Source organism: Nymphaea colorata, chromosome 5, assembly GCF_008831285.2.
Source record: "Nymphaea colorata isolate Beijing-Zhang1983 chromosome 5, ASM883128v2, whole genome shotgun sequence".
Taxonomy (NCBI): domain Eukaryota; kingdom Viridiplantae; phylum Streptophyta; class Magnoliopsida; order Nymphaeales; family Nymphaeaceae; genus Nymphaea; species Nymphaea colorata.
Window position 1 is genome coordinate 23,951,461 of NC_045142.1, and position 14,940 is coordinate 23,966,400.

A 14,940-nucleotide genomic window follows, 5' to 3' on the forward strand; every position below is an offset into this window, starting at 1 on the left:
TCATTGAGCCTCTCTCGGACGCCATCTGTTTCCCACTGTAACTATGATCCGGATAGCAGTACAAAACAAAAGTTGCACTCAATAAGCAGCAGCTTACATTATAAAGATCAGAAAAAGAGAAAACTATTTCTCGTTACAAAAATTTTTCAGGGAAACAATTAGAAGGGGAAAAAACATAAAAACCAATCAAATCACAAAATTTACTTCAAAGCCCAATTGAATTCATGTAAAAATACAAAGAAATTTACAACGAGACCCATCTAACAGTCTCAAAGAAGGCCCAATCAGATCAATGCAACCTGGATTGATGCAAGAGATGCAAATCCATGCCCCTTGTAGCAGTTGAACTTGCTTCTCTGTATTTTTACAGGTCGCCCAATTAAGGCGATCAAAAGCTGCTGCCGATGGCTGGAAGTTACCTGACCTTCACCGGCCTTCTTGTAGATCTTCTGAGAACACCGCTGTTCGCAAGGTGTTGTCGTTATCAATGCCACTTAGCCCAGAGAAAGGTCCAGATGAGAACATGGAGGAGGTTGCATCGGATTCGTATGTGGTCGACGATTGCCTGACGTTGGGCCTGCTGGAAGTGGTCATTAAGGAGTCCTGGTGTTCCACAATACGCTGGACCATTTTTAGGGACTGAACCACCTCCCCCATTGTTGGCCGCTGGTTAGCCTCAGGAGCAACACAAGCAGCTGCAATAGTGCAGACACGCACAAAATCTTCTTTGGGGTACTTTCCAGCAAGCTTTGGATCTGCTAGATCTTCCAGATGATCCTTATTTCTAAGAATGGGCCGAGCCTGCCATACCAAACTTGATAAGCAAAGCAATCATGGAAAAACCTCTGGTTGGAATCAAGACAAACAACATCAAAGGACAAAGCCTTCGCCGGTTTTATCTTGCAAAATAATCGTAAGATAATGAAGGCACGGCTTCAAAAGTAGGTTAATTTTAAGGCATAAAGTAAGGTTTCAAAAGGCAAAAACTGTAAAAGAGACAAACCAAAACAAAAATTAAGAAATAGAACACTAGGTAATTCATGCAATAAGATGATAAAAGGCCTAAAAAATGATACAAGGATTTTGTCAACTTCAAATGCCAACAATGAAGAAAATTGATGTATTTAAATCTTTGCAATTTTGTGACGACACAGAAGATGGTCTCAACATGTAACAAAAAGTGGCTATGGAACCTACAAGAGATTTAGTCAGCAATTTTGTAACAATGCAGAAGATGGTATCAATATAAAAATTTTGACTTGCAGAAGTCCAGAACACAATCTCATGTTCACATGTGCTACCAAGAAACAAGGAAAGTAAATCCCACCCATGTTACAAGGTTTTCCTGCCCTGAAGGTCGTGACATATCAACAGGCTTCCTTCCAGTCAGCAACTCGAGGAGAACAACCCCATAGCTATAGACATCACTTTTAACAAGCAAATGCCCCGTCATTGCATACTCTGGTGCTACATACCTGCGAATTCTCGAATTTATTGCCACATACTACAACAAACAAAAGCATAAAAGCATGAACCACGCCAAACACAATATAGCATCACAATCACTAAAAGAGGCTAATCTTTTACCCAAATGTTCCCATCACACGAGTCGAAAGGTAGTTCCCACGTCCCTCAGGTGCCTGCTTTGCCAAGCCAAAGTCAGAGACTTTAGCATGGAAATTGTTCTCAAGCAAAATATTGGATGCCTTGAAATCCCTGTGAATCACACAGGGTTGGGAATCCTCATGGAGGTATGCAAGACCCCTAGCAGCATCAAGTGCAATCCTCATTCTTGTGTCCCAATCCAGTGGGCAATTTGCCCCTCGTGGACCTAAGCATTCAAAGTGAAGGGGCATTAAGTAGCAGAACCATGATCAGAACACCTAAATTTGAGGTCTGAATGCAACAGAAAAATATTTCAACTAGAGGATGTTCCAGTTCAACAGCACAGGCAATACCATGGAGCCATGATTCCAAGCTTCCATTTGGAACAAGCTCATAGCAGAGCAGATGTTGCGAAGAATCACGGCTGCTGTAGTAACCAACAAGCTTCACAAGGTTCCGGTGATGCAGCCTGCTCAGCATCTCAACCTCAACCAAGAACTCTTTGTCACCCTGATGACCGCCACTGGAGAGTTTCTTGATGGCAACAGCTGTACCGTCACTTAAAATCCCCTTGAAGACCCGACCAAAGCCACCCTCCCCAAGCATATTTGAGGCTTCAAAGTTATTTGTTGCTTCTCTCAGCTCCTCAAATGCAAAAAATCTAGTGCTAGTAGGGCGAGGAAGAGATCCATCATTTGAAACACCATCCATGGACCTAGGCTTCACTGCACATATCATACACGAAATATGAAATTCAACAAATGAGGCCAAATGGGTTGATAAACTGCAGAAAGATGCATATGACTCCAACAATTGGAAGTTTAGCAAATTTGAATTTTAAACCAACACATGCCAATAGTGTGTCCAGTCTGTGCAACTTCATATGTGGATGACATATCAAAAATGTTATGCAGTAAAAACAGTAAACAGAAATACTATTCACAATTTCGTCTCTTATGCTCACTAGGAAATGCTAATGCAGCAATCCAGTGATCATATCATTTATAGCAAAAGGAAGAGAAGATGGTCCAGTAGTTTTGAAGGCTAAAAACTTATATATAAATTTGATAACATTAAGACATCCTGGAGAGTTTCTTGTCTGTGAACTTGCCTTCTATTTTTTTTGGGATAGCCTAACCTGAGGCTTTTGAAACATAAACTCCCAGACAACATAATGCATCCTAATTGGTAAAGGCATCACCTTTGAGCATTCCCCTATAACTTTAGATAACATGACTCACTTATGTTTGGGATTTGATTAAAAAACAAAAAAAAAAATCTTCGAGAAATTCACAGCATATTTTCCAATTTGTATGAAAGGAAAATTTTCACAATTATTTATCTGAAAACAGATCAAAAACTACACCAAGGTAGGTCTAAATCTATGTCACATAGGTACAGGTACGGGCGCTGGTAAGGATACGGGTTCAGACTATTTTCAAAAAACTTGGGTACGAGGCTATATATATAAATATAACATAAAATAAGAATTCAAACAAAAATAACACATTCATGATTCAAACTTTATATTTTATGTATTCTAACGAAGAAACTATTGAACAAAATATGAAAACACAGCTCTGTATGTGTTTCCTAAATGTAAAAGGTGTAAAGGACAAAATTGAAATCCTAAATTTTGGATAATATAAGTCTCAATCAAATTTGACTGAGTCCTAAATCGAACGGATATGATCCTGGGAACATTGATTGTGTTCTGTACTGTTTGACTAGTACCCAAAAAGTACCCAGGACAGTACCAGTACTCGTACCTGACTGGTACGGGTACGCTGCCTTTACAGCAGTACCCATGTGACAAAGGTCGAACTGAATTGTTAAACCTAGTACAGTTTTGCAGTAAACTAAAAGCAACGTACACTTGACACTTAAGCATCAGTTGCAAGGACAGAATAATGTTATATATATATATATATATATATATATAGATATATGAATTTTGCAATTGGTGTAATCAATCCACCTATATGCATGAAGGGTCCATTTCCATTTAGAGTACCTGCAGGACAAGCCCATTGAGATATAATAAAACCAGAAAAGTGAAAATACAATTAAAGTTTTTAAGATTTAGTCAGATCATGATATAAGGTGGGATCAATCAGTTGTTGTGGAACTTCAGGACAATAGTTAGCCATGAACCAGGCACTATGGGTTTTATTCTGAGGAACAGGGACTGAACCCATAAACAAGGTGATCAATTTAACCATGTGCTGTGTTCCAGCAGAAATAATTAGATCAGTTAGTACAAACCTGTTTAAGGCTCTTGGTTTTATCCGTAGGAAACCTTAAACAGGTCTCATGGACAACTGCAAAATGTAAAGTCAAGAACTAGGACTGGAGAAGAAAACAAACTGCATGAAGTGAACATTTCATGCTGTTAGAATATATTGTAATGGGGAACCGGGTCCATATCTGGACCCGGTCCTATGGGGCACGGATACCGAGGCAGGCTCGGTATCCTAGGCGGCACTCTTTCTCTCCCTCCTATATATTCTTCACTTACATGTAATTGTTGAGTTAAGTGAATGTCATTTTCTCTCTCCTAGGGTTGCGGTTTGCCCCTAGGTCAGAGCTTCCCCGTGGTTTTTCACCTCTTTCTGAGGTTTTCCACGTATACTGTGTGTGTTTTCTCTACTCTCTCCTTGTGGTTCGTGTTTCTACATGGTATCAGAGCCACCGCGTGTGAGATCGTTGGTGTGCAAGTAGTGTTTTTCCGCCGTTCACGTGCCGCCCCCGTTGCCGTTTCCAGCACCGCCGCTGACACTGTTCCCAGCGCCGCTGCCGTCGTTGTTTCTACTGCTGTCGCCGACCAGGAACGCCGTCCAGGGACACCGCCGCCGTCCGGCACCACCGTCGTCATCTTTCCCAGCGCCGTCGCCGGTGTGGATCTCTTCTTTGCTGTCGCCGTTCCCAGCGTCGTCCTGCCCTGCCCTGCTGCCGTCGCCGCTCCCAACGCCGCCGTCGTTATCAGCGCCGCCCTGCCCTGCTGCCGTCACAGGTCCCAGCGCCGCCGTCGACTGGGTTTTCTCCGCTGCCCTCTTCTTCCGCGTCGCTGCCGGCTGTCTTGTTTTCGCCGCCGGCCAGTTGTGACCTTCTTTGGGGATTGCCATGGCTGACGCAGTGATTTCCAAACTTGATGATGCCCTGGACACGGGCAGCAATACCAAGGGTGAGAACTTGCCTGTTCATGTCACCTCCATTCGGCTGAACAAGGATAACTATCTCTCGTGGTCTGCTGCCCTAGAAATCGGCATTACTAGTCGTGGTCGCCTACACTATATCACTGGCGAGAAGCCTCCACCTTCTAAAACTGATTCGCAATGGCCGACCTGGGCTTTGGAAGATAGTCAGGTTAAAGTATGGATTATTAGTTCGGTTTCCGCAGATATTCAGCCTTTGATCTTGCGTAAATCGACTGCTTATGATATGTGGACTGTTCTTGCACGTATGTATGGTCGTAAAAAGCGTGTTTTACGTGCATATCAAATCAAACGTAGCATATATGCTCTTAAACAGGGTGATTTATCTGTTGCCTCCTTCTATGCCGCCCTGAAGACCAAATGGGAGGAACTTGACTATCATGTGAATGATGACTGGAAATGTGGTGTAGATCATGCCCTGTATTGGGAAAAGGAATGGATGGACCGCACCTTTATCTTCCTTGGAGGCCTGCGTGATGAGTTTGAAACCATTCGGAGCCAGATTCTTAACTGTGATGAGATTCCTGGAATCGAAGAGGTGTATGCTCGTATTGAGTCTGAGGAGCAACGGCGCCAGATTATGCATATTGACTTCCATCAGGGGAGCTCTCCAGCAGCCTTTGTGAGCCATACTTCAGGGACAGGGCAGCGTCCTACTCGACGATGCAGCCATTGCAACAAAGTGGGTCATTCTGTTGATTTTTGTTGGGATCTTCATCCTGAGAAGCATCTCGTCCGAGGTCGTCCTCCTCCTCATCGCCGTGCTCCTTCTGTGCCCGAGCCTTGTCCAGGGTCGACCAATGTTGCAAAATCCAAGCTCTCCTCAGATCAACTTAGAGAGTTGCAAGCATACATTAGTCGTTTGTCTACCCAGGATGATGCTTCTACTTCTGAGGGGGCTAAGTTAGCCCAGACCCTAGTTGCTACTAGTGATCAAGGTAATTCCTCCCTCGGTGATTGGATTGTTGACAGTGGGGTCACTCATCATATGACAGGGGACCCTACGATGTTTCAAGAGTACAGGTTGACCTCTGGGCAGCAGCGTGTGGCTATGGCTGATGGTTCCTCTATCTCTGTGGCTGGAAAAGGGAGTTTATCATTACTGAACAAATATTGCCTTCATAATGCCCTACATGTTCCCAACATTCCTGTCAATTTGTTATCTGTCAGCAGTATTACCAAAGAGTTAAACTGTAATCTAATTTTCTCTGCTGATCGTTGTTTACTGCAGGACTTGGGGACGGGGCAGAAGATTGGGATTGGTTCGGTTATTGACGGCCTCTACAGACTGCCCGTACAAGTTGCTTCTGCTTTGATTTCAGCCACCAGTGGATAGTTGCCTGGCATGGAGGACAGATCCATCATTATGCGTTGGCACGAGAGACTTGGTCATCTTCCATTCCCGTTGCTTAAAAAGTTGTTTCCTAGGATGTTTCATTCTGTTTCTTTGGACACCTTCGTCTGTGAAGTGTGTCAGTTGTATAAACATGTTAGGGCCTCGTACCCTATTTCATTCAATAAAGCCAACCGTCCTTTTGCTTTGGTTCATTCTGATGTTTGGGGTCCTTCGGGAGTACCCACTTGTCGTGGCTTTCACTATTTCATGACTCTTATTGATGACTACTCCCGGTGTACGTTCGTGTATCTGTTGAAAGAACGTAGTGAAGTTCCCGACATTGTCAAAAACTTTGTGGCATTTGTTGAAACTCAATTCCAGACCCCTGTTCAGACTCTTCGTACTGACAATGCTCGAGAGTATGTCTCTCAATCCCTTGATGACTTCCTGCGAAGCAAGGGTATTATACATGAAACATCCTGTAGCTACACACCTCCTCAAAATGGTGTGGCTGAAAGGAAGAACCGTCATTTGTTAAATGTCACCCGGGCCATTATGTTTCAACGTCATGTCCCTAAGCGGTACTGGGGTGATGCACTTCTCACTAGTGCTCATCTCATTAACCGTATGCCTACTCGTGTGTTGAATGGTCATTCCCCTTATTCTGTTTTGTAGCCTACTCAGAATCCCTGGCCTTTGACCCCTCGAGTGTTTGGGTGCGTTTGCTTTGTCCATGATCAGAGTCTCACTCTCAAGAAACTTGATCCTCGGTCCATCAAAGCGGTCTTTTTGGGGTATTCCTCCACTCAAAAGGGATACAAGTGTGTTGACCCTAGCACTTCCAGAGTATATGTCTCCAGGGATGTTACCTTTCATGAACATGTGGCATACTTTCCTGCGACTCCTCTTCAGGGGGAGTGTCTAGGTGACAGAAGGGAAGAGTATTCTTCGCATCAGTTGATTCAGTTCATGGATTTCTTGGATTATACAGTTAGTTCTCCAAGTGTGGAAGACGTTGTCAAGAAGGACAGAGACAGTCAGATGGAGGGGGGCCCTGTGGAAGAACAGCAGTCTCGAGGTCACTTATTTGGTCAGGTTTACAGCAGGAAGAAGAAGGATGTGATGGAAGATGTCGATGTTGCCAATCCCAATCTTCCCAATCTTGTGACCTCCCCGGATGATCCAAGTCCAATGAATGAAGAACTTCCCATAGCCCTGCGCAAGGGCACCAGGTCATGTACTTCTCATCCTATTCAGAGATTTGTTTCATATGCTAAACTCAGTAAAGACTACAAGTGCTTTGTTACCTCTTTATTTATGGCTGTTATTCCCAGGTCAGTGGAAGATGCCAGGAAGGATCCTAAATGGCTACAGGCCATGACAGAGGAGATGGACGCCCTGGAAAAGAACAGTACGTGGGAGGTTGTTGACATCCCCAAGGGAACTCACTTAGTTGGTTCCAAGTGGGTGTTTAATGTGAAGTACAAACCTGATGGCACTGTAGAACGCTATAAAGCCCGCCTTGTTGCTAAAGGGTTTAGCCAGAAATATGGGATTGACTATCTTGAGACGTTTGCTCCCGTGGCGAAACTGAAGACCGTAAGGGTCATCCTAGCTCTTGCAGTGCAGAAGAAGTGGAGCATGGACCAACTTGATGTCAAGAACGCCTTCTTGAATGGTCACCTTGAGGAAGAAGTCTATATGAGCATGCCGCCTGGATATGCTCGGAACGGGAAGTGTTGCTATCTCAAGAAAGCTTTGTATGGTCTCAAGCAGTCCCCTAGAGCGTGGTTTGAAAGACTAAGGGTTGTAATGAAGACTAATGGGTATAAACAGGAAAATGGTGATCACACCCTCTTCATCAAGCAGAGAAATGGTCTGGTGAGCCTTCTACTTGTATATGTTGATGATATGATTGTCACAGGTGACGACGAAAGGGAAAAAAGGAAGATGAAGGAAACGTTAGCTGCAGAATTCGATCTCAAAGATCTGGGCAAACTAAGGTATTTCTTGGGAATTGAGATCGCGCGATCTGAGACCGGGCTTGTTATGAGCCAAAGAAAATACACTTTGGATCTTCTAAAAGAGACAGGTAAACTGGGATGCAGGCCCTTTCTTACCCCAATGGAGTCTGGCACAAGAATAAGTATCAAATCTGGGACTATCTTGGATGAGGAAGGAAAAGGGAGGTATCAGCGGCTGGTTGGTAAACTTATTTATCTCACTCTTACTCGCCCAGATATTACGTATGTTGTGGGTGTGTTAAGTCAGTTTATGCATGCCCCTACTGATTGTCATTGGAAAAGTACTGAAAGAGTATTGGGATACTTAAAGAATGACCCAGGGAAAGGATTGCTCTACACTCGACAAGATCGACTAAGTATTGAAGGATACTCTGATGCCGACTGGGCAGGATGCACAGATACTAGGAGGTCTACCACAAGATACTGCATCTTTCTTGGAGGTAACCTTGTGGTCTGGAGAAGTAAGCGACAAGAAGTTTGTTCCAGGTCCAATGCTGAGGCTGAATACAGGGCGGTTGCTATGGGGGTTACAGAGATGCTATGGCTCAAAATTCTTTTGGCAGATATTGGGGTTAAAATGGAAGAGAAGATGAGGATGTATTGTGACAACAAGTCTGCTATTAACCTGGCAAATAATTCGGTCATGCACGACAGGACTAAACATGTGGAGATCGATCGCCACTTCATACGGGAACGCATAGATTCAAAGGAGTTGATTCTGCCCTATATGAAGTCTGAAGATCAAGTTGCAGATGTCTTAACTAAGTCTTTATGTACATCTCAATTTGAGAAAAATGTTAGCAAGCTTGACATGTTTGACATGTATGCCAAACTTGAGGGGGAGTGTTAGAATATATTGTAATGGGGAACCGGGTCCATATCTGGACCCGGTCCTATGAGGCACGGATACCGAGGCAGGCTCGGTATCCTAGGCGGCACTCTTTCTCTCCCTCCTATATATTCTTCACTTACATGTAATTGTTGAGTTAAGTGAATGTCATTTTCTCTCTCCTAGGGTTGCGGTTTGCCCTTAGGTCAGAGCTTCCCCGTGGTTTTTCACCTCTTTCTGAGGTTTTCCACGTATACTGTGTGTGTTTTCTCTACTCTCTCCTTGTGGTTCATGTTTCTACACATGCAATTGTTGTCCATTCTTGACATCTTGCCATGTACAGCAGAATGCAGGTCCATAACTGTCTACAGTTAGTCCCATGAATAAATATTAGAGCAGCATTAGCATTTAACCTTGAGATAACGTAAAGCAGGTTTAGGCTGCACAGGTTTCACAAATGATTCACCTCCTTAAGTAGTGAGGTCTTAGACCTACAACTCCAAAGGTCAGTATATAAGCAGAAACATATAACCATGGACAAGCTCTGCAGTCTAGATTCTATACTGCCATGAAGTGCTTGCTAAAATTTGAGACTAAAACCAAATCAGTGAATGCACTGTCATGCATTGTAGGACCAGGTGCCTGAAGCTTTAAATCCAAAGTTTAACTTTATAAGCATTAAGCAGCAGTGTACAACAGTGCACATGATTCCAAATGACAGGTGCTCCAAAAAGCAGAATAACTAGAAAGAAAATTGACAATGCAGCAATACCAATAATGCGCTTCTTCATAAGAAGCAACAGATGGTACAACAGAAGAAGACAGTTTTTAAAGCACTACATTATGTATGTTAATTCAAAGACATGAGATGGAACCATGAGCTTCAGATGATGCGAAATCAGCAACTGTTATCTATGCCTCTGCTATCTATGTCTCACATGAACACTAGAAACAAACATAGAAAGCTAAAAAGCACAAACACACATGATTCTCAGGATTGTTTTCAAGTGCCAAAAGTTAAGAATTTGTATGAGAGAAGTACCTGATTCCTGAAGTGGTGGGTGCTTCTTCCCCTTATGCGATGTGGAAGAGTAAATAACTAGCACCGATATGACAAGGATAACCAGAACACCCAATCCTATGCCAAGAATAAGGAGCAAACTTGGATGCTTGTTTCCATCTTGAGATCTTATTCCATTGGAGGAAGGGACGGGTGGAATGGAAGGTGACATAAGAGAGGGTGGAGCAGAAATCTCTGATTCAGTATAAAACATGTCAGTGGGTAGGGAAAAGAGAAATTGAAATTTGAAAGTTACAGATAGACTGATAGTACTCTTACCATTGGTTAGTGTGTAATATATATTTTAGAAATTTAAAAAAAGAAAAGTGGGAAACGAGAAACAAAGGATGTCAATAAAAGTGTTAAGTGTTAACACCACAATTTGCAGAGAGCACCTGCTCATTTTGAACAGCATCTCAAAACAGCAAGGACAGGCAGACAGGCCTAACACTTTAAACTTTAAAGTATAAATGATGGGCAATAGCTGTTTGGAGTGTCCATGACATGTGGTGGTCAAAAGGGTGTTTTGGAATGCATGGATGACCTAATGCACTGTCTGTTGCACTCACATATATGTGGCACATGAAAATGCTGATAGCATGACTTCAGCAATCATATTTCTCAACTTCCAATTCAACAAAAAGCATAAAACTATGATCGGTTTTTCACTGGCCAGTGGCAGCATGGCTTCAGCAATCGTATTTCTTTGCTTCCAATTCAAAGCAACGCACGGTAGCAAGATTAGTTCACTAGACAGTGGAAACAGAAGACTGTGGATTCAGATTATGCCGGTCCAAGGACAACCTCTATCAAGTTTATAGCAAAAACAAACATTAAGGGCATAAGAACACAATTTTCATTTTTCACACAACAAAGAACCAAAATTTATAAAAATTACATAAAAAGATCTAAGATATAGCAAGAACATGGAGAAAAAGAACATTTCTTGTGAATGGCAGTGGTGCTTGTATTGAGAGAAGACGAAAAGGGGCCAAAGAGTGGTTTTATTTACAGTGGTGCTCATGCTGAACATATAATATTTCCCCAAGACCAAACAATATAGATAAACTAATAGAGCAATCAGCAGGTATGAACAAGAGCAGCTCAAAAGCAGGCAATAGCGATGTGTATAAGAGCACCATGCATCTTCATAATGCAGTTTTTTGAAGAAAAGGAAAAGAAAGAAAGAAGGAAATCTAACTCATGCCCCATTGCCAAATTTGTTAAAAGAAATATCAGCTATGGCTTAAAGAATAAAAGACAAGATAGGGCAAATAAACCAAATGTTACCTGGAGCATGAGCAGGCGGCTTAAACCAGGTGAAATTTACAAGCTTGTAATCAGTAGCTATTGATGGATCAAAATGAACCTTATGCATGACAAGTGTGTAGTTCATGGTGTATGCTTCCCGTGCTGAGAAGCTAATACCCACCAATGGAGCAATATCCATTGAAATATTTACTTGAGAGAAACCAAAAACATTGAAACTGCTAATCTCCATCTGGGAATCATTTAGACCAAGTTGGAAACCTAATTCCCTCTGAAAAACAACACTCCAATTAGAAGCAAAGGAGACATTTAGCAACGTCAGCGCCAAGCTTACTGGATATACGCAGGAACATTCTTTAACATCTCGTCGTGCTATCATGCCAGGCTTGCAACAAGCTGATCAGACAGAAGAGCGGAAACCATAAATAAAGATTTCAAATCGAACTGCAAAACAAATACTACATCTGCAGTCTTCAGCAATTTGCTCATAACGATAAATGGACCATTTCAAGCTTGCCTGGCTAGCATCAACCCAAGATAATTATTTTGTCAATTAAGTGAAGCTCAATCTTAGGCATAGGCTGCAGAAGGTAAATCAGCTCAGTGAATTGTTTGTGCTTGAAAAGATTCACCTAGACATGACTTTTTCCTTCTCAAATTGTACATTTGTAAGGTCAATTCAACTACTATATTGCAAAAGGGACAAGAATAAGCATTACGTTTATGAGTACGCCATTCACTCCTCAAAGAGGTCAGAGGTTTTGTAAAAGAAAAAGATTGTAAACAAATTTTCATATTAATAAACTTCCCATCGCCATTCAGTGCCAAAAGATTACCGCATCAAGACATGCCACCGTTAAATTCTAGACCTAAATAGTTTGAGATCCAAATTGAGTTGACTATAGGCAGAAAACATGTTCTTATTTATGAAATATTTTCATTATAAGCAAACTCTTATTTTGCATCAAATAAATGGCTTACCACTGCCATGTGTTGGTGGAGGCGACAAGACAGGGCTCACACCAACATTAACAGAAGGTGATGGTGAAATATCTTCCAAGGGAGATAGCACAGGACTGCTTTTAGGTCCAGGAGGAATTGATATTTCTGGTACATGTGAACCTGAAGGGGGATGTGCGGAAGCTCTTACATAATTATACTGCAGTCCGTTTAATGGTGCCAGTTCATGTGACAGGCTTCTGCGTCGCGTAATATGCCTCTTATAATGAAATGGCAGAACCGCACCATCATCCAAACCCCTGGCCAGAGGAAGAGAAAAACTAACAGGTGCAATTTCTGTAATAACAGCTGCTGCTTTATTGTCAGAATTGATACGGATGGACTTCACAACCGGAGCACCAACAGGAGTTAACCAAATCAGTTTCGATCTAGGTGGCAACAATTTTCCTTCAGCAATAATCGCCACACAAGTTAGAATAACCAAACATGACAAGGAATATCTCAACGTGCTCACTTCTGAAACACCCCAGTGATTACATTTCATCAACAAACCCATCACTTTTCCTACATAGATAACAGTTCCTGCAAATAAAACAAAGCCAAGCACCCATCACCAACATATACCTCAGGAAAAGATAACTAACCTGAACGATAGCTAAAACCAGGAAACATCATCCTGCATGGCAACCAGAAGACCTTATGCTAACACCATAACTGACTTCAACACTAGCTTCGGTCAAGAACCCAACACCCCTGTTCATTGTTCTTTAATTTGTATTGGCAAGTTTGGGTTATGCAGACCACTACCAGAGTGGGCTCCCCTTCAAGACATGCTGCTCAGATATGGAACTCTTCACCTCCTTCGACTGAAAGGTCTTATACCGACCCACCTAGCCAGGTGAACGAGTTCTTGTTGGCAAAGCCAGTATTTACTAATAACCAAGTGCACGTTCCATAGGCCATTGAAGTTATTAACAATAACCACAAGTCCCAATGCAGTGGTTGCATGAGCAAGTTTGTGAATGCACCACCTGTTCCAGACAGCCACCTGTTCTTACTTAAACCATTGTAAGATGAGAGCAGAATTTTCAACCGCGTAATATGCATACAATGCACAGAAGGAGACATTGAATCCACTCGACCATCGCTCGGTTGAAGCTTCAGCATGTTTTAAATAGCAAATGAATGCGAAACAGCCATTAGTGACCATTACCCATCTTATTAACTAACAAAATAGCTAAAGATCCCAATTCGCAACAACATATTCTCCTACCAACAGAAAGAACCAACAGACTCCATTTACACAACCACGGCAATAATATGAATTTCTTTGCGTAAGAAAGAGATAACATGTGCATAAACGCCGTCACTGAAACCAGGAGCACGGAAACTAAAAATTACCTAAGCAAGAAGCATCAGTTTTTTCAACGAAAACCATGATTCCCTGCATAAGAAAAGGAGGCCACACTTTCGCAGGTTCCTGTTCCCATCACCGGCTTATCCAGAAATTCCAGATAAGTCGACACAAGTCACTCCGGTTTTCCACTTGCCCTACCCTTTCCGGTGCATGAGAACAGTCCACCAATCAGGAAAAAACATACTTTCGAAAAATTCGCAGCTGCCAAATCAAGAATCTCAACAGACCACACGCATTGCAAAATAGATCACGAAACTTACTTCGAAAAGAAAAGGACCCAAACGGCTGGAACGCACCATGTGAAGCCCTAGAAAGCCGGAGGCCTCAGATCTGAACGGCCACGAACGACACCAGAACAGGATCGAACGGCTGGGAAGTCAAGAACGGGAACTGCGGATGCTAGACAAATCTCGACGGCGAACTCCATGACCGCCCTTTCCGGATTCCGATATTTGGGGACTGAGGGATTTAGGGAGTCCGCCGCCCTGAACTATCCCCGTTTTGAAGATTTTTCCCTCCGTAGCCGCGAAAATTAACCGCGGGCTTTTATAGTTTTCCCGGAACCCGCCATAGATATTTCCGGATTTTCCTTTATCCGGATGTTCTTTTTCTCCTCCTCTCTCTCTCTCTCTCTCTCTCTCTCTCTCAGAGAGTGTGTCCCGGTGGAGAGGATCTCACTGTAGCAGCGACGTCTGAACCTGATTCCATCATCGATTTTACCAAACTGTACAGTAATTTATGGTCAAGGACGAAAATGCGCCTGTCCCGTTATTGACCCGTTGCCTGATGATGAAAATCTCGTTAAATCCGGTTTTAAAACTTTTTTAATATTTAAAACTTTAGACAAAGTATCTGATCAAATCAAAATCATTATTAACGTGTTAATGTTTCAGTTTTTCATGAGGATCCCGTAAATGTAAAAACTATAAAATCCGGCTTCAATGGATTTAAATATATTTGTTAAAATGATAAAATATAATAAAATAATAATTGATTGAGTTTACCTCTTTCAAAACTATGTATCAAGTATGTTCGAGTTATAGATTGAACCTAACAAATCTATATTTAGTTTTTTTTTTTCTTTTCTAATAAATCATACCACAGGTAGGTCGGGCTGCACACGAGCCGAGTTGAGAGTTCTAACTCGGTCAGCTCGACTCCACTCAACTTATATATTTCCCAATTTGATAGGTTTGAGTCTTTACTTGTTTAATCTTGTTTACCA

General features: G+C 42.3%; 1 protein-coding gene across 4 annotated transcripts; it reads right to left on the reverse strand.

Moving 5' to 3' along the window:
* Positions 1–72: 72 nt before the first annotated feature.
* LOC116255040 (proline-rich receptor-like protein kinase PERK15) lies at positions 73–14,382 on the reverse strand. Of its 4 annotated transcripts, none has more exons than XM_031630758.2 (9): positions 13,976–14,382; positions 13,700–13,849; positions 12,320–12,880; positions 11,360–11,734; positions 10,052–10,264; positions 1,959–2,330; positions 1,588–1,831; positions 1,328–1,475; positions 73–801 (listed from the first exon to the last, which is right to left on the reverse strand). In XM_031630758.2, exons 2-9 carry the CDS (start codon positions 13,746–13,748, stop codon positions 427–429), a joined length of 2,337 nt encoding a protein of 778 aa, XP_031486618.1. In that variant the 5' UTR covers positions 13,749–13,849; positions 13,976–14,382; the 3' UTR covers positions 73–426. The 4 variants fall into 4 exon arrangements, with proteins under 4 accessions (XP_031486618.1, XP_031486617.1, XP_031486620.1 ...); XM_031630757.2 differs by having other exon boundaries at positions 13,700–13,854; XM_031630760.2 differs by lacking the exon at positions 13,700–13,849 and having other exon boundaries at positions 14,012–14,381.
* Between the last annotated feature and the right edge of the window lie 558 nt (positions 14,383–14,940).

Bases quoted from the DNA above. Each gene is read 5' to 3' on its own strand.
- LOC116255040 (XM_031630758.2), bottom strand. From the start codon at position 13,748: ATGCAGGGAATCATGGTTTTCGTTGAAAAAACTGATGCTTCTTGCTTA. The intron at 2,331-10,051 runs GTACTTCTCTCA...TGATATGTGCAG, and splicing joins CCCACCACTTCAGGAATCAG to TGAAGCCTAGGTCCATGGAT. The intron at 802-1,327 runs GTGGGATTTACT...TTGGTATGGCAG, and splicing joins AGGAAAACCTTGTAACATGG to GCTCGGCCCATTCTTAGAAA.